This window comes from Tribolium castaneum, chromosome 2 (genome assembly GCF_031307605.1).
Source record: "Tribolium castaneum strain GA2 chromosome 2, icTriCast1.1, whole genome shotgun sequence".
Lineage (NCBI taxonomy): Eukaryota > Metazoa > Arthropoda > Insecta > Coleoptera > Tenebrionidae > Tribolium > Tribolium castaneum.
Genome location: NC_087395.1, coordinates 15,273,974 through 15,294,679, shown reverse-complemented (window position 1 = coordinate 15,294,679; position 20,706 = coordinate 15,273,974). Strand labels below are relative to the sequence as shown.

The window sequence follows — 20,706 nt, the reverse complement described above, 5'->3', positions numbered from 1 at the left end:
CTATTGATTCGCTTGTAATTCACTTTATAACACCAAAATGTTGGCGCAAAAATTCCCACATGTAAAACGAGACACTTCCCTTCCTGTCGAAAAAATCGTCCTTCCTGTTGCACCCTTAACATTTCATTTCAAAATAAATCAGCTGTTGCATCGGTAATTAAAAAACAACATCCACTCGACTAATGCCTAGCTTCGAAAAGTTTACCCCATTTCTTATTTATTTCTTTTTATGGCAAAGTTTCCACTTTTAAAGTAATTGTGACATTGCGATCGATGTTTGGTGTTTAAATACATTCAAGGAAATTGTACGTAAATAGACTAAATTTAGATTCTTTGAGAGTAATTATCGAAAATTATCAGCAACATATCGACAAATGTGGCTTCTCCTCCCACGCTCAGGGTTTTTAATTAGACGAGTTTCGAGAAAATATCACATTTCACTTATTTATTCATTGCTCATACTTGTATTTTTATTTCCGAATAAATAAACTCCGCTAATGTCTTTTTTACCAATGAAGCACACATTTTTAATTTATGATGATGATTTCAAATAAAAATAATGTTGGCACTTAGTGGAATACTTATTACCCTCAATATTACTATAAATAAAAAATAGAATAAAAGAAGTAGCTAATTATCTACGTATTAAAACCAAGATGAAACCAATGATTTTTATGATACTCTCATGTGAATGAAATTTTGTGTAAAAATGTGCTTGTTGAATGGCAAAACATTTGTTCAGTTTGCAGCATTTTTGCAGCATTTATAAAATTACTACATTCAACACTATAACATAACATTTGTGCTAATTCATAAATAAACCGCTTTGTGCGAAACCTTTTTGCATAAATATATTTGGTCCAAAACGTAATTCAGGAAATGTAAAACGCGATATTTGTTCAACAATGCATTTGATTGAAACAGTTTTCCCCAGAATCAATAGGTAGTTCTTTAAATAATTCATATCGCAAAGAACAAAAGAAAATTGTTCCAAACCAAGGGAAATTAGACATATTTTCTGGAGACATTTCAATAAAGAATCATTTGTCGCCAATCGGATTTGAAAGTTTAATGGAATCCGACATGCAAAATAATAATAAGCGTAATTGTTGGTTAACAAAGACGCAATATTTGTTCCTAGTTGGAGAAATAACAGCCAATTACACCACTCGATAAGGCAATAAAATCAATAAAACGCTTTAAATAGAAAATTAACAGATTAGTTGAAATAAGATTATTTTTATCGATTGTTGCGGAAGCGCGGTTGTTGGCGTCCCAAACGGCCAAAATTCGTTCAAAATTTGCCTAAACTCGGCATCGAAGCGTCCCGAGGAAGAATAAATAAGTATTTGCATCGAACACCAATCAATCTTGGTGGAGGAAGAAGTTGCCTGAAACTTACACCTGTCCAACTTTTACATTCGGCTGTATTTGCATCATTTGCCTTTGTTTTCTAATCCCTGTATTGAAAGTCCTTTTTCTCTTTTAACCCACATATATTTTATAACGTCGCCGCATAAAGCGACAAAGAAAAAAAGTATACGTATAAAGAGTCAGTGTAAATGAGTATGGCGCTGCATGAATAGGAGCTTTTAACCTTTTATAAATTGCCGGTACCGACGCAATTTCATGTAACGATAAAGTTTTCAGGATTAGTTCGGGCCACCATTACGGCAAATGCGGGCTAGTTGTTGAATTTTAAAAATTATGTCCCGGCGAATATGTGCTGTAAAAGATGAGCTTTATTGCAAAGCTTCCGTAACAAACATTTATAACCCCACCGACGAGCGCGATGAAATTTTCATAAGACAAAACGAAGATTTTTCTGCGGAAAAATACTCACCAAAGGCTTGGCACTGGATAATTTTTGTCGTTCCTAATCTAATAATACTACTGCTAGCCGACGACGTCGTGAATCTTGGAGCTTGCAGTGAATTTTCTGAAAAAAAAACAATTGTTATTATACTTGATCGATCTGTCCAGCGGAAGTCGCAGGCAATACGCCGTAATAACCTGTCCAGCGCTTTATATTAGAAAAATTGCTCTCTTTGTTGCTGGATGCACAAAAGCCAAGAAAAATCGGTTTAAACTTTCATATATTAATCTAATTGAATCGAGCAATTCATAGGAAATCTACCAAACGGAAAGTTGGAACATGACAAATCTTCGATTATTTCAAATAATTTTCCTCAAAGTATAATTTTTCTCGACACACCACCGAACCCATTTTTTCCGCTTTATCCCTGACAAATGGCACGGAATGCGAGTCTGATCACGGCACCCATAGTAAATGTTTTATATTTTTTTTACGACAATGAAACTCATCATGGTGTCAGTATAAAATCTAATAGTTTTTCCCCGTTATAGCGAAACTCCGCACCGTATATACGTCTTGTGCAATTGTGACGGTCGCCCATAAAAGTTACATATTTCAAATTTGCATATGTAATGCTTGTGACATGTTAAACTGGGGGAATGTAGTTGTAAAAGCTAAGAGTTAAATTGGAAATTCTGAATTACGGGATGCCATCGACGAAATGAAAAGCTCACAACTTCATCGAAATCTGGGTTCGCAAATGCGTTTTAATGAATTGTGAAACAATGCAAGACGTGCAAGGGATGTCACAATTACGCCCTGACCCGGAAAAAGATTTGTTAAGAAATATAAACTCAGCTTAAACTCCGGGTACATATTTCATTTCACATCAAAGAGGAACTTGTTAAGACTATTATCAATTACAACATACTTGAATAAATGTAGATACACTGGAGCACCGCCAGTCCATTGTTGAAAATTCGCGTTTAAAAAAGTCAAAAAACAAATTTCAATTAATTCAGCTCGTCTATTTGCAGAACTATACTTTGATAACGAGTCCCAATTATTTATGACTTCTTTGCTAATTATTATTCTTTCCGTAGCTCGCAGGTTTCGATTCATTAATTAATAAATTCATTAATAACGTAAACATTGTAAGTAAACATTGGCGATGTACATTTGAATAAATAAATAACAAAAACAACGTTCTAATGACGCTCAGAGCAATATCACTCAATTTTTTTTTCAAGCTCCAATTTTAAGCTTTCAAAATTGAATCACGAAAATTTTTAATTTTAGTTATTTTTTACTCGTTTGCAGTCATTTCTACCATGGGCGCCGACTTTTTTAATTTTCAATAGGTACACCACCCAAGTTAGAAAAATAAGTAAAGTGCTAACAAACCAGAAAAAAAAACATTTTTTTAGTGGATTTCGTTCGATTTAAAGAAAATTCGTTTATAAAAAATGTTAATTTATGCAAAAATTCGGAGTTTTTTTAGTAAAGTTACTTAATACTTAAATTATTGTCCTCTTGTCAGTTAAATGAAGTCCACATATTTACGTGTATTTTTCGACATGATTCATCATTTGACTAAACTTATTCTTTAACGAAAAAAAGTTCAATTTATGCAGAAATGAGTTATTTTGGCTTGTTTTGTGCACTCCAGTTTTTTAAAGAATTGTTTATTCTGTTGAATATGTAACAAAAGTCGCAATAATAAAATTTTAATTAAATCAGAAAATCGCAGAAACTGTTCGAAATTTAATTTTTCAAAATATTTTGGCAACTTAACCTACTTTGCAATAAGAATCGGTTTTACGGTTCTTAAAAAAAGTTTGTTGTATTTATAACAATTTAATTTTTTTAATTAAATTGGTCTTTTTCTCTAAAATTATAGGACCAGATATGGTTAAATAGGTCAGTTTGTTAGAGAAAAATCTTCTTACTTCAACGATTGTGAACTCAGAAAAATCACAAAACAAGCTCTAATTTTGTATTGTTCAGTAATTTATTATTATATGTAGTTTCTCTAACTTAACTTATTTTTTCACAAGGTCAGCTGCCCTTAATAAAAAATTTGCTCAATTTATGCAAAAATAAGAAATTATATCTTGATTCGTTCAATCTTTACTTTTTCTGAAAGAATTTTGGAAAACTTATAATTTCCTTGAATTTAATTTTTTCAAATTTCAAAATTAATTTTTCAAAATATTTTGGCAACTTAAACTATTTTTCAATGAGAAAACTATTCTTATTTCAAGGATTGTGGACTCAGAAAATCACAAAACAAGCTCTAATTTTGTATTGTTCAGTAATTTATTATAATATGTAATTTCTTTAACTTACCTTATTTTTTCACAAGATCTGCAGCGCTTAAGAAAAAATTGCTCAATTTAGGCAAAAATAAGAAAGTACATCATGATTCGTTCAATCTTTTTTTTTTTTTTTGAAAGAATTTTGGAAAAGTTATAATTCACTTGAATTAATCTAAAGCTCTTGTTACTTGTTTTTGTTGCTCCGCACCTATTACCAAATTAGTTGAGGTTAAAGTTGGTGTAATGCTTTTAAAAATTCACTTTTGTTGCTGCATGAATGATGCGATACAAATCACTTTATGGCTTCGAAGAGAAAACAAACAGTTTGGGGTCATTTGAAGAGATTACCACATTTATGGCGCAAAAATGCCATTATGACATGTAAGCATAATAAAATGATAAATCCTTGGCCATAAGCATTTGACATCGTGATAAATTAAGTGTAATCCATGTAGTAATTTAGGGTCGTAAGTAAATGACTTTTTCTTGACGAACCCTCGTCAGAATCTTTAAAGCGCGATTATTCTCGGTGAAAGAACTCAATTTAAAAATTTTGCAAAGCAACAGATTTCTATGCGTACAAATTAAACCGATTAATCAGTCCTGATTTAAAATTCGATTGTGTTTGTGCAAAAGAGGTAAACGTGATGTAGTGTTTTAATTTGTATTTGCAATTCCATTCGCTACAAAAACACTATTTATATACAATTTTTTCCTCGCATTATTGGACTATTTAAAGGACGCTTGCTCCATTGGGGCTTTTTCCGAGTTTCAACAGTCGCTTCGATTCCGGTGAATTTTCGCCATTGTCGCACACCACCTGTGCAAGTATACCTTGTGCCAACAATGCCCGCCTATCCTCTGTGACAACCTGGATCTATTGTTAATTATTATGCGCTCTTAACAATAGATACATCGGCTAAATAATGCCGTTCTGCCTCAAACTTGGGCCCGATTCGATTCGAAGCCAGTTTTTCCAATTTGCACCATAATGTGCTGCTTGGCGTGACTCTCGCATTATTCCTTTTTTAACTATTCTTATATTTGCCAAAGCACTTTATCTATTGTTATCCGCATTTGAATAGTGACAGGTTCAACTAACAATCGATAAAGCCAGGTGCCAAGGCCGCGTGATATGTCTTATCAAACCAGAAGTGTAACTGAAAATTCGCTGCAAGCTGGAGATGATTCCAATTAGAGCGTTTTCTTGTCACGTCTTGTGTTTTCTGTCACAACTTTGTGAATATATCGCTGAAAACACTGCAAGTTTGTACAATGCATAAAAGTGCGCTATCGCAGTGCAGCTTTTATGAAGCATCTCTTTTATTGTGTTAAAGTTCCTCGACGAATTATAAAATTATTTGTAAAGTGCACAATGAAGTAACGAGTTTAGTGTAATAAAGTCGCAAGAAAGACGACTTCCACTCCCTATAAATAAGCAACTTACAAACATATGTGGGTAATCATGCGCGTGAAAAACGTTTAAAGATCCTAGACGGGATGCAATTCGGATAAACTGCGGAATGATAAAGAGCCGGGATAAATTGGGTGTTTCGAGGAGGGATTGGGGAAATTATTCATCAGCTGGAGGAACGCTTCTAATCTCAGATAACAGAAAATTACACCAGGGATTGAAAATACCAGAAAATGCGACGTGTTATCGCCCGAATCAAATTTTCGTAATGGTTGAGCAATTATGTAATGAAAATATTTGCCCGACATAAATTGTTTATGCATTTCAAGTATTACACATGAAACGAGTGATCAATACGATTTTCACCGCGATAATAAAAAGTGTTTCGCGTCTATTGATTTTTCCTAACCCTCTATTTACCTTAAAAATATTAAACATCTCACCAAACCTCATTAAATTAAAATTAAATATTTAAATTCCCGTTTTCAATTCTGTATAATGTTTTGCGGTTTGTATTGTTCAATCAAGAAATTTTATTTCATCCTCTTAGCCGTCTTCCACTCAAACACAAAATTGAGTATGGAACAAAGTAAAATAATTTCCATTTCGCTCGTGACTTATCACATTATTTGCAAACACAATATTTCCCAGCAAAAAATTAATTATCAACACACACGAGCCTTAAAATAACACAAAATTAATTTATTTTTAATTTTCCGGACGCGTTTAATGACATTCCGGGCGTAACTTTGTAATTTTGTGTACTGGCAATAGAAACTTTAGCATTTTATAAATAAATAAGCACACTCCTCGAACATAAATAAGACTAAAAATATTACAAAGATGTGAGCGTACATATAAAGTCTAGGATGGACATAAATTTCAATTGTAAAATTTTGTGTTCATGGGGACAATAATTAGAAACACGCTATGTTTCTCCTTCGATTAATTAAAATGTTATCACGAACGCGGCTTGCATATGTTATGTGTGGACTTCCTTCGTGTTCGATGATAAACCGTGAGATTTATTTACTTGAGTGAAAATTCCGAAACAACTGCTTTAGATAAAACGAAGAGCACAGGATATAGTTGTAAAAATAAAGACCCCCATTTGTCGTGTGGCACCGTAATAAAAAAATACAATGTAAACGGAGCATTTTATCCTAAATCGAATTTTATGTTAGCAGTAGACTGTGTCGGGTAACATAAATCCATGTATGTAAAACAGTGAAGGGACTTTTTTGATTCGACAAGTTAAATCTGAAGCGGTTTCAATGAAAAATGGCATCCGTCCTGTCTTCGCTTGTATTAATAATGTACTAACCAAGTGAGAATTTTGTCAGGATAGTGGAGCGAAAAAAGGGAAAACCGCCTCATTACAAATGGATGTGGAGGGTTAAGGCTGAAAAGTTTTCATAAATTACTGAGCCGAAAAAAGTGATTTTGGAACGTCACAATTTCATTGCAAATTATTGAGTCGTGTTTCGGCGATGGTGATTGATAGCCGACTCAGCGGTAATTACAAATCGATAAAAATTCCTCAAACGACAAATTTACTTGCACTCAACATTCTTAATTAACAATTCCAAGCACAAAGAAAATATTTTCTTAAATTACAACGCTATTATTATAAAAGCTTCGACACGCACCGCGAACAATTTCCATAAGAATGTCACTTGAAGTATTCCCAATAATTACGGGAAAATCAAAGTCTGAGGGCAGTTTAAAGGGATCCTAAGCCACTATATTAACCCCAGCAAAGGTCACGCAACCTTATATAAAAAGCTGCGATAAAATCAAAACTACATTTCTGTTATCGTTTAGACTTATTTAACGCGCTTGACCCCGACTTTCCATAATTCCGCTAAAAGAACACTCCAAACATTCAATCCGAACACCCGTAATTGAAACAAAGCGCGTTTCAATTGAGTTAAATTAGAATTAACAGAACCGCACAACAACTTAATGTCCACTAATTGCATTAGCCTTTTATTACATCAAGTATGAAAAGGCCGTTCTTCTTTTCAGGTGCTTACACACCGAATCGGATCTTGTAAAGTCGTTCAAAAGTAAATCAAAAAACTCTTTTATGGGGGACCGAAACGGTTGGCAGGTTGAGCTACAACCGCTCGTTTAGTTCTGAATAACGCTAATATATCTGCAGTGACAAAACTTTTCAATATTTAAGGAACAAAATCAAGGAATGCTAAACACGTTGTGGCTAATTATTGGTGCGGACTTGTATTTATCCGAAACACACGACGAATTCCAAGGGACGCATCCAAGTTTGTGCTGCAATTTATATTTAAATGCACGGATAATGCCCTCTGGTGAAGAGCGAGAGATAACTATAATAATAGTGTAGCGAAAAGTAGTTCGAGATAAGGGGTATTACACTGAATTTGAGTTGAGCACAGCTGAGGGATAAAAATGCAAAATTATTTTTCCATAACTAGGTTTTAACCGTTAAAAAAATACACTACAAGTCACCAAACTGTCTGGTTATCAAAATTCGTGTTCCGGCGCTGTCGGGGAATAATTACGGTTGAATTTCCCAATTCCCACAGTGTCAGTCGGTAAAATATCCCCTATCGGAGCGACATTTCCGGGCCATCATAATCAATGAAACTTTTAACTCCAAGTCTGAACATTAAGAAAACTGATCGCACTTCACACTTTACACCGACTTTAACAATTGATGGAAAGAAAAAGTCGGCTCAACAGTGACAAGCGACTGTCTAAAACTTCAAAGTAAATTAAGACAAGACGCGCCAAAGAACAGTGTAAAATTAACTCATCTTTTTTTCGTCGCCGCTTTTAATTCGATTAAAAAAACGCGATTTTACAAAACGGTTAATCTCGCCACGCGAGTTGAGGGTAACGGATTTATGACTTGTTTCGGTAAGTTATTTACAACCCGAGCCGCACTTTAAAGTCTTAAATCTGTTTGTTTATTAAGATCACTGCATTCACGCTATGCAGACATGCAAAATCATAATTAGACGTGCGGAGCGGTTCGAGAAAAATTTTCTCGGATTGAGTTAAGTTTAAATATATTCGTTGTGCTTCTAATTAAAAGCTCGTTTTCTAAGACGCAACGAGATTAAAGCTTTGCACTTTGAGCAAGGTCACGTCAGGTCAAATTAAGTAGTCAAGAAAATGACAAATGTAATATAAAGTGTGAAAATAGAAGTTAAAAAATCCGCTATTAACTGTTTCAACATCATAAAAATGCAAAGTCGTGCAAAGTCGAGTGCAAAAACAAAAGCCTAAAGTTCGAGGGCTGTCGTTATGCAACGAGCGTATGCGAGTTGCACACCTAGACACCCGAGAACTTTAAGCGTTTTCGCATACGTATCATTCAAATGTTTTTTTATTGGAACATTTTAATTTAAAACGCTATGAGAAGCGTGTTTTAAAATAGTGAAAACACGTTACTGTCAAAAATTAGATATTAAAAAAACTTAAAATGTTATCAACAAAAAAAAATTATAAAAATTATTATCTCTTATTGAAATTATAAATTATATTAGCTATTATTTTTTTGAACTGCTTGAATAATTTATAACAGCTAATTTTGAGAGAAAATGCGACGTTGGCGTTTTTATAGTTTTAAAACAGCTAAGAGTACGTCGAAAATTGCTTAATTTTAAGCCAAAAACTCATTTATTTTGCGAAATTTCCTTCAATATGTCAAAAAATTTCAAGTGAAAGACGAAATTAATGTTTTTTTGTTATCTAGTAACTTTTCTGGCGAAGTTTTTCTCAAAGAAACCGAGAAATTATTTATGGAAGTCGAAAATACAATAGAATAAATTGAGTCAACATAATGACAACAATGCACTCGTGGATTACTTTCCAAAAAATTACAGACCTAGTGAAAATTAAAATAAATATTTTTATCCAAGAAAAATTCAGAAATACACCAATCGTCCTGTACCTACTACATATTCTTTAAATCAAATTTTTAATGTATATTTTAAGACATTTCAATGATAGTTAAGTAAGTTATCTTACCATTGTTATTCCTCCTCTGCAAATTGTAGGAAATATCTATTTGTTTAATTAAAATTTAACATTAAAAAAAAGGGACGTATAGAGCGAGTTTATTAATATTACTAAAAAATAATAATATTGAAATAAATAAATTCAACCACAAAAATAGAAATACAAACTTGGGGTCGTATTTATCTAAATCTGTATCGTTATTTTCAGTCATCAAAAACAACTCAACTGATTATTGACAGAAAGAGAAATTAATCATTTCTATGTATTCTATTATACGAAATTAGTATTCATTTTTTCTTTTGTTATTTTATGTCTCGGCATTATAATCGTGTTTTAAACATTTTGTTTATTTTCGATAAAACCATTAGATAAAAAAATCTCTAATGATCTAATTTTTGTTTCTTATTTTAAAATTGTAGTCCTTGGTCATTCGTCATTCGGGTCATAAACCGTCTGCAGCTAATCTACAGCAAACAATAAAACAAAACTAGACGGTTCGCCACTTTTCGTGCGCTCAAACAGCGAATTAAGGCAAACATTTACTATTTATTTATATAGTCGGAAATAAAACCATCGAAAATTCTCAAAACACGGTTCTCACGAACACATTCCAGTATTACTTCCAACTTATTAATCCCGTCGCAAGCTTCTACGGCTAAATTTAAACGATTTGTCGAAATGGTGTGAACCGTACATTGATACCACCATCTGTTCCACACAATTTATTTTGGCAAACATTTGATTTCATTATTACGAATGAAATTTAATTTTGTTTGGCGTCGGTAAATTTGAAAAATCGTTAAGAAAACACCCAAGTAACTTGACTATTATTTATTCCAAAATGGATGGGAAAAGTGGAGGAACAATGGCGCAACACATCCGGTTACACCGAGACAATAGAAAGAAGCTGGTCGAGAACTCCCGCATTGTTTCCACCACAAGTACATAATTTCGTCTTATGGCCAGTGCTAAGAGATTCACAAAGATTACCGCCCCCACTTACACTTCTTTTATCGCCCGATCGCAACAAACTCGCATTAATTCGCAAGCGAACATGATATACAGCCCTAATATACCACCAAGTAAGTTTCCACAAGTTGCTAAAAGAAGGATTTACCACTTTTAATTAGACTTTACATGGAGCTTTTTGTTTCAGCTTAATAGCTCAAATAAGTGGAACGTAATGAAAGTTTTGCGGCTCCTAATAACGAATAAGTGCAGGAGTAATGCATGAATTAGGCAAACTAGCTTTGAAATAAATTAAACTTATGCATGCAACCTCGCCTGAAATTGATTGTTATGCGATCTTAAGCCGCTTGATAAGACAGGATTAAACGGTCTGGTATTGATCACAGAACATCACGATCATTAACGAACATTAGATCGCCAGATGCACCGGAACAATGATTAAAATCTTTACACAGTTCGATAATATTTACATTATTCAACACGTTAAGTACGTAAATAGTTCAAAATCGAACTGATTTCAATTTCAAATTGGATTTTCAATCACCACGAGCAATAACTTGAATAACAGTCAACAGCTGACATGATTAATACTAATGCTCAAGCATTGTGTTTAATTATCGTCATAATTTCGGCTTAATGCACTCCAGAGAAATAAATAAACTTCCATCGGTGCTGCTCGAAAACATTGCAATAAATTTTGCACAAACTACATCCAATAAAATATTAATGCACAGATCCTTATTAATTAAACCTAATTCTACAAAATGGTTGCTTTTATTTATCCTCTCAAAGTGACCCCTCCTGGTTATGGCTTTAAAAGTTCAAAGATCGAAGGTGAGATTACGCGTTTCTACATCTCAAGTGAGTAGTCATCGCTCTTGTTCTTTTTTAGGAGAAGTTACTTACACAGTAGCCAATTATAATGTAACGGTTCATGTTAGAAGTATTTAAAAAATATAATTTAAGGTGACTTTAAATAAGCAACAAAATGTAATAATTAAGTACAGACTAATAAATCGGAAAAAAATTAACAAAGTAAAGAATAAACAATTTTTTAATTAATCATAAATACTCATATTTCATAAAATCTTGCGATGATTTTTTTGAAATTGTTATTTCCTGCAAAAGCTTTGCTTTCATGACAAAAAAATAACAAATTCCAAGACATAAACTGAGCTTTCAGTTTTCAAATAATCATTACTTTCAATTTAATTCCAAGGAATAAATAATAATAAATGATTTAAATTTTCAAAGTGTATTCTATAGGTGTTCCGTCTAAATCCCACATTAGAAGTAATGGTAGTTTTTAAAATGGTCTGAAAATTTGTATATGACCATAATCTCTTGGGTCCTGCTCAATAAAATATTTTCAAGGTGATGACACTTCCGGTTATAGCGGAGGTCGCTATCATCTTCCTTATTTTAAATGGAAAGCTACATTTTTTAATGCGTTTTTGGATTACTAGAGTTATTTTAAGGTAGTTTTTATAAGCTTTCCCTTAAACTAAATTTAGCCGTTTACGAAACATTTAGAGATTTTATTTTCAATTTGCACCTTCCAGTTCAAAAATCGATAACTCTGTCATTTTTAAAAATTCGGAAATATTTTTTAGCTCACTTGAAAGACAAAGCCCAGATTTTTCATTCGGTGTTTTCAAATTTCTAAAATTGAATAACAAACCCCAAATGTTTAGCCTTAAGTTAAGTTAACTATAACTTATTTTTCTCAAATGAAATCTCATTTTATTTCATTAAATCGTAGAGAATTTAATTCTGCATCGACCTGTATTAGCATTCTCTATACTTATGTTTAATAGTTTTCAAATTACAATAACTTTTTTTGGGATTGAGAAATTCATTAAACATGGGCCACAAAAACGAGAGAAAAAAAATTAAGAAATTAAAGTTTTTTAAACCAACATTATACTTATAAAGACTAACGGGAACCAATTCGACCACGACCAGATGGAACAGCCTGTATAAAACAGGATTTTTGCAAACACAAGTGGTGTCCGCCGTCACCTGACTGACATTTTTATTGACTCGACCAAAAAAACTTTACACCTTTTGCAGGTCAAACTAAAACAGTTCATCGATTCTATTTCTATTTTTAAATTTTTCCACAGAAAAACAAACTTTTCTGTTCGTATTCCGAGCTAATCAACGTGACTCCATTTGTAGCTTCTCATTTTACCACTTTTGTTAACCTTTTAAGTAAACAAATGTTTGTGGTGATTACCCTTCTCCACGTTAACCTTTTACTATCACATTCTCCAAGTGTTCACATTTGTGTCAATTTTTTTTTTACCGTAATTCTGATTAATTTCCTTCGTGTGTACAACCAACGACCCGATTGCGAAAAGTTTAGTGAATTTTATCAAAGCTCGCGAGAAACTGTGCTCGACATAGACAAAACCGCATTGTTTTAAATTTCCCCAATGTTGTATCCTGTTTGACGTATACACGGATTCGGATCCTTGTATCCGTCTGATTTAACCCAATTTCGAACGCTGCTATTATTTAAACAAGTGCGATGGGGGCGGAATGAGCGCTCCTGCGATTGTGTGTTTCAGCGCAATTTATTATAATTAAAATTTATAATTGCGAATGCATTTCATATGCAAATGTGGAAGTTCGTCGAGGTGCGTTTCAAGTCGCGGCAAGAACGTTAATTTTCCCGTTAAAGTGAAGAAAAGTCATTGGAATGATGTTATCGACAATGGTTATCATGCATATTAGATTTACACATGCAATGTGTATTTACATTTCAAAGAGTCGGTGCCAATTGTAATCTAGGGCGGAATAAAGGAATTTCACAAACTCGGCCATCAAACGTTTTTAAACCCGGCTCTACCTAGAAAAATATTAAATTAAATTACTCTTTAAGTCGGGACCTAGCGCGCCACAGACACGATAAACTTAATTGAAGTGTTATATATGAACAAACTTTCAAACAGACTCCGCGAAAACGTAATGAACTCATCTCTACGACCTAAAAACGGTTTAAGATCGCACCGGAAAGGCCATCATTATTTCACAAAGCGAATAATTCCCCCAAGGAGGAACAAAACATGGAATTTTTCACCGCTCCCGATAGTCGCAATGAAAATAAATTTTTAAAAAGATTTTAATTGACGACGGGATATCTGAAATTTATACAAGGGCTTTAGCCACAAATCCACCCTACCTCTCTAAATCACCTATTGTCATCCCTTCGACTTTATTTAAGGGTCGTAAGTGGAGTCTGGGGGTGTATGTACACCGGATATGTCGTAACCCATCCTATTTTTAACGCAAGTGCATCACATATGGTAACACTATCAATGCAGAGTTCATGCACCGGCCGTTCGTTTTTTATGGGGGCACGTGCAGAGGGTGGCTAATCATGGGGTGTCAAGCCGCTGAATAAGCGAATTAAAAATACACAAGGGCCGTTATTTCCTCTCTTTTTTTGTGTAAAAATAAGCATTAAAGCATCCTTGTCTGACAGCGATCGGAAACCACAAACTTTCCTCCCAGCTTGGTTGTAAAATTTCGAAAGCAAATTTTCCGGCGCATAATGAGTGGTGCATTATGTAAATGGGAATTCTCTATGCATATGAGGCCATTTGTGCTTGTTTATAGAACACATCGAAGGGTTCTGTTTAAAGTAATTGTCAATCAATGGTTCCGCATCCAATGACAAGCTTTTGCTATGAATTCAATAGTAAACCTAATTAACGTCCGAATTAATCCCGCAATTATGTGCGGTACAAAACTATAAATAATTGGCACCGATATCGATGATGTAAGTCTTTGCCCCCGTATAAATATTTCATGATTTAAAAGTCCACAGCACGTCACGGGTTTGTGACCCATCGATTCGAATGCCCTCCGATATCTGTTATTATTAAGCGGGACGGTTATTTTCCCCTGGATTTTGTTAGTTAAATGATTTACTGTAACATGCAGACGGTCAAACACAGAAACTCGGTTAATAATGGAAAGGGATGTAGAAAAATCTGAAATAATGTCGACGACTTTATACTTTTACTGTCGATGTTTGTTTAGGACATTTTAGTGTTGTGCCGTGTTAATATTTGGTGCGGGGGAATAATTTTAACGAGATAAAATTGGATTGTTATCGGGAAAAAACCACAACACCAAACCAACTTTAACCGGCGTTACAAGTTACCAAATTCGGAGCAAATCAATGGATCAGGTATTACAACCCAAAATACGTATTGTCCGAAAATCGCACAATCGTGAAATGGTTCAAACAATTATACAATTATCCACGTTTCAATATTATTTAATAATTTGTGAATTATTGTATTTTGTTTAATTTAGTCCATTGAGCGCCACTTTTTATTATTTTATCAACGTATATTTTCACGTCGTTGCGCACTTAATTTTCCCCATGAAGAGATAATTGTTTGGGCAATTAATTTTCAAGCAGGGAGGGTTATCTGATTTGATTTAATTTCCTCCATAATCCACATTCAAAGTGTTATTTTCGAGCGAGAAATGCCAATAAAAATAGCACAACTCGTGATGTATTACTCCCAATATTTATTTCACTTCTGCTTCAATAAACCGTAACAATTGACACGAGAACAAGTGTTATGAAGTTTTGGGATATTTGTTTATTTTACTATCAGTCGATCGGTTTTGCTACTGTGTAAATATTTGGCTTCACTTGGCATCATATGCAAATGTTTTAATAAATTCTAGAGGTCTTATGAGATTATGCTCGTAGTTTTATCATAGGAAAAAATCATTATTTCAAAATTGCATTGCTGGTAATTTTCCGAATGAATTTATTGATGGATTGAATTTTTAATTTGATTAATAAACGATATTCACTTTCTGATACCTGTTAATTCAGGGAGTGCGTGTTTTTATTATTATTGTTTTTTTTTATTTTTCAACAAGCAATTTGTTAAAATTATTCCACGACCTAAACAAATCGACCTACTTTAATTAGTAGTTCTTTGACTCAACATGGTTTTATCACTGGATAAGAAACTGCAAAAAATGTGAGCTTTCAGTCGCAAGCAAATTAATTTAATATTCTTTTCCTTATTAAAGATTTCTTATCTTTGTGAGCAAATAAGCAGTGCATTGTTAAAGAATGTATTGACGCGTTTCCATTATTAAAATTTCAATTTGGAAGAGCATTTGTTTACAAACTTGTGGAAAAATCCCATTTTTCCTCAATTACTTCCGCGGCATTTTTCAGAAAATTTGAAGTTGATAATGTAAGGAGAATTTATGTAGGTAAAATAATCGGAAACTGGCGTTGGCTTCGCGGCGCTACAGCCGAATCACCGTAATAAAAATGACAAAGATCATCCAGTCATTTATACCAGCTGTCCCATATCGAGAATTTACGAAAGCTCCTGAACTATTCTTCCAAGAAACTTCGGCTCTATTCCCTCTATTCCTTGATTAATTATAAACTCCCCCTATGGAGAGTTAATGGAAGCACGAGCTTTTTTCAGCCCACGAGATTGTTTCAGTCAGCGCGTGCAATATTTACAAGATACTTAGTGGTATTAACTGATCGAGTTTAGCAGCGGTATTTTTAGCAACCGGTAGAGCGTTAACACTAACGTTTAAATTAACGATACTCCATCTGTTTCGGCGAGAGATTTCGGTGTTTGGGCTGGAAACGAGCGACGATCTATCAAAAAGAAACAAACCATTTTTTTATTTGTGAACTTCGAGCCCATAACACTGATACAGATTGACCCCAAGTCTTTGTTCTCCGGAAAAATTTAAATACAGCCACGAGAACATTCTGATAACATGCAATTGAGTTACGACCGTGTGTGCTTTCATACGAATGCAATTTTATTACAGCAAAGACGTGTTTATTGAAATTTCATTTTCTGCAAAGTGTGACTGGAGTATTTACGCCCACCTTAAGTACGGGGAGGAATAATGAGGAGGCTGGGTGATGCAGTGTAATAAAAAACAATTAGAAAAGCCGCAATCCGCGATGATTTATTGGACAAACACAGAAATATCCACGATCATTTTTTCCAATCAAGATACGGCTGAATCTCTATTCCGAGAACTTTATCTTGGTTATCAAACGCAATTAAACGGTGTTTTTATCAAAGATAACGTCCCTATTCCCATTTTTCCATCCTGTAGTGACAACAATGCGAAACAGCAATCTCACATATAAATAAAAATAAATTATTGCATTCTCTACGATAAATTATGCTATGAATTTACCTTGCCTTGTTATATGCGGATTTCCGGTAAAATGACTGCAAACAAGCCAGCTCAGAATGTTACTATCAGCAACGGTTTTCTAGTCATTGAAATCAGTATACGATTGTTTTACGTTTTTTACCCCAATCAAGCCCAATTGCACTTTGACACTGGCAAGTTCAAGTGGTAATTTACATTCATTTGCCTAAATTGCACCAGACACAATAACGTCTGAATGTGAAAAAATTAATTCAAGAGATGAATAATCGTTTGATGTCAGTTGACTTTTTTAATTTGCAAACTTCCAATTAAATTTTACTTTTAGCGTAATAATTTCGTAACATCAAAGCGACGAGAAAAAGAATAGTCCAAATTTCCCCTCAATCAATAAATGGAGTAGTAACAATATTATGCCGACTATAATAAAGCTTCGATCCGCTCAGAAAAAGCATTCAAATTAGCTATTCCGCCACGTTACAACCCCTGAAAAAGTAGCCCCACACCTGGCAGGGTTGCCATGTGTAGGGTGAGTATAAACAGGACACCAGATCACTTTATTTATCTAATTGCAAATTGTTTAACAATTCAAACGGCTTGAACACCTGGTCGTAACAGCCAATTGTGGGAGTTGGGTGTAACGTATGCATAAACATGGTCAGAAATTCCCCCGATGGCAACGATAAGACCAATAAGGTCAAAAATTAAGCTAAAGGACTTCCTTGTCACGAGATACGTTGCTGAAAATTACCCATTTCCTCTGCTGGACTTGTGTTTACCACCTTTGGAAAAGAAAATCTCGGGACAAGATAACGTTTGAGCACTGCCAATTATTCTTACCTTGCAATTTGTGCGCATTTGCGTGACATTGCATATCAATTGATGCAAGTCTTCGCGGAACGCTGCATTCAAATTAATATTTTTATCGCGAATTTATTACATAACAAATCGCTTAATTATGTCTAAGAATAGACACAATGAGGTCTTACATGAAAACACAAAAATAGACACAACACACCTTCAATCTAAAACTTGTTAAATTCACTTAGGCGGCCATAATGATAATTAAACTTGAATTAACTGGCGAGTGCTTCAATTTCCAGGAAACTTATTTTTTATTAAAAATCTTGATTGAGTCTAAAAATAGAGACATCTCAACGTTACCTGTGACTAATTTTAAAACCGTTAAAACCTAGAGTTTCTAACGATCGCATTGACCTTGTCACTGGTACATGGGCATTCAAATTTATCGCAGCGTTAAATGAGGACCGTTGTTTTTAGTAGTTAAGGCCATTATGACACTCGTGAATAGTGTTATCAGTTTTCGAGAAAATTTTATTCGTAATGGATATACGTTACGGGGCACATTTTCATACAATACTTTTTATTCAAATTGAATAGAGGACCGAGTTTGTACTTAACGATATTAAAACGAACCTTTCTTCCAAATCTGAAGAGTTTTAATAAAACAGAGCACAACTTTTGTTACAGTTCCCTTACGTAAGATAAAATCGCCTCTATTTACTCACATCCTGTCATATTTGTCGACAAATAAGCCGTTGAAAAAGAAGTCTTGTGGCCGATGCGGTCGCTGGTGAGGAGTGTTTGACCTTTCAAGGCTATCCAACAATTAATTCATTGCCCCCTTATCGATAAAAAGATCAAAACGGGCGAATGCAACGTAATAACAGAATTTAATTCGGGCCGATATTGGCATTTTATCAACAAAAAGCGCATCATTGAGTTAATTTAATAAAGACTGGACGTTATACCCCACAATCGAATTATCCATTTGTAATTTGAAATTGCATTTATCTGGCTGACTTTTCCGAAAAATAAAACGAAAATTTATTTACATTCTGCATATCACTGCAAACAAAAACGCCCCGCATTATGCAAATGGCGCAAAAGTTCATACAACAAACGAACAAACTGCTAAATGATTTATAGATATTTTGCACACTTTTAACGATCACACTGGAGATAACTTCGCGCGATTGCTGTAATGCATGATTCTAAAGCTGGCAATAATTTCTTGGCTGAGCTTTTTTGGAAATGGAAAGCTTTATTTGGCTGATACAATACAGCGCCGGATTAGCATTATTATCAAAGAAATCACCAGACGTGTGAAATTTGCATCGGTTAACCCAAACAATAGCCCCCTCGTGGAATAATTTTCCGCAATTTAGCTATTTTTTATCAGGATTAAAAATATTTTGTGGCGTTTGAATGTTGGTAATGTTGCGCGATAATCACTTGTTTAATGTTCGCTCATCAAAAAGTTCGGTTTCACATTCCCATATTGATCATTTTATTATCACTGTTATCATTTATCTTGTCAATACATTGCCTCATTTATTACACACCTGATGCATTCATATTTAATAAATGGGTCAACGTTTCGCACAGGTTTGGTGTGGAAAGCCACCGTAATTGAGTGCATTAAGTGGCATTAATTTTTTACGTTCTTGTATTACTAAATTTTTTATTGTCTAATTGAGGCGAAAATTTTATTGCTGACACGGTTTGCCTGCTTTATTCGATCTCCTAATTGCCTTTTCTTGTTGTGCCATTACTGCAAATACTTAAATAATTGTGATAATTACGCGGATTGTTAAAAATGTTTCGCATTAGCAAGATCAATTAAACTAATAATGGATGTTTAATTTTCCGACTAGAGTTTAAAATTTCCATTTTGCCGGGCTGTATGTTTATTTAGCTCAAGCACCGAAATGTAATTTTTCAACTGTGGTCCCAATACCAATATGTGATGCATATGTAGGTACATATCAAAGGGAAATTGCAGTCAAGTTGATGTCTTAGTAATGCACAAAGCTCCCAAATTACAATATTCATCTGCGCCTCCCTTTCCCTCCCACTTCCGTCTAATTTTCTTGATTTGAATGATGATAGAACTAAACGACAAATTCGTCAACGGTCATTCTTTCACGTGGCGACGAGACTTGTGATGAATTTTGATTTCTAAATAAAAAGGAGAAGGTTTAAAATAGTGACGGTTTCTCCACGCTTAAAAATCCGTGACCAAAATGAGCTGAAAAAGCGGAAATAGAGCATGCATCGAAGCTAAACCTTCTATTATCATTGAGGTAATATGTACAACGTCGACTTTTATCTATTCAACGCATCCGAGCATAAAATTGCATTTACTTTTCTTTTCTACAGTGGCTTGGTGACCGAACCGAACCTTATAAGCCCCGAACTCGATCCCAAGCATCTTGAAAATGCAATCTTCTAACTGAAAAAGTGGTCTTGCTCTCCTCTCTCTTTCACCTGAAGAACAAGACGAGATTGCTGATGAACTCATATGGTCGAATGGCAAAAAGTTGCGTTATGTCACCGGAACAGGTCCAGCGACTCAACGCGAGGAAAATGCATTACATCATTGACAATGAATCGAATCTCCGAGCTTGCAACTCTCAAACATATTTCGCAACAAAGTTACATATTCAACAGATGAGGGATTCCTAAGAACGTGCAATTACCATAATGAAGCGTCTAACTTGCGTCCAGACCTAATTGATTGAGCAGAGCACACACCTGACACTTTGCTAATTTCAGTAAATGGACAAACTTTGCACCAATTCAATACTGGTGCAAGTTCATTTTTCATTTTGGTCTAGCATTTTATTTTCACGTATGAAATAGTCTCCTCGTCGATAATTCACTCGCGGTGATGCTCTGCTACTTAGTTGGTGGTTTCGTGCTACCATTACTTAATTACAACTAAAGTAGTTCAACGATCTGTAACGAATTCCAACCAACTTCAAGGCAAAAAGTGATCAACACATGCAGATTGCAACGGAACGGTAATAATACTTGGACTAATGCCAGGGCGAAATCAAATCCAACTCGGTTTACTACACAAATTCGTAAATGAAGTAATGCAATCTAAACTTTGTTCGCACCCTCAAGCCCATGGATTCGCAGCTCGCAACTGGGCCGAATTCCAACACATTTAA

At 34.3% G+C, this 20,706-nt stretch overlaps 1 protein-coding gene across 6 annotated transcripts in view; it reads right to left on the bottom strand.

The window, feature by feature from the left end:
* Nucleotides 1-20,706, bottom strand: part of sdk (sidekick) — a 61,114-nt gene that overhangs the window by 29,240 nt on the left and 11,168 nt on the right. For all 6 annotated transcript variants that reach the window (XM_015983207.2, XM_064355149.1, XM_015983209.2 and 3 more), the window contains exon 2: nucleotides 1,844-1,939. In XM_015983207.2, the coding sequence (XP_015838693.1) occupies nucleotides 1,844-1,939 (96 nt within the window). The remainder of the gene's footprint in view (nucleotides 1-1,843; nucleotides 1,940-20,706) is intronic.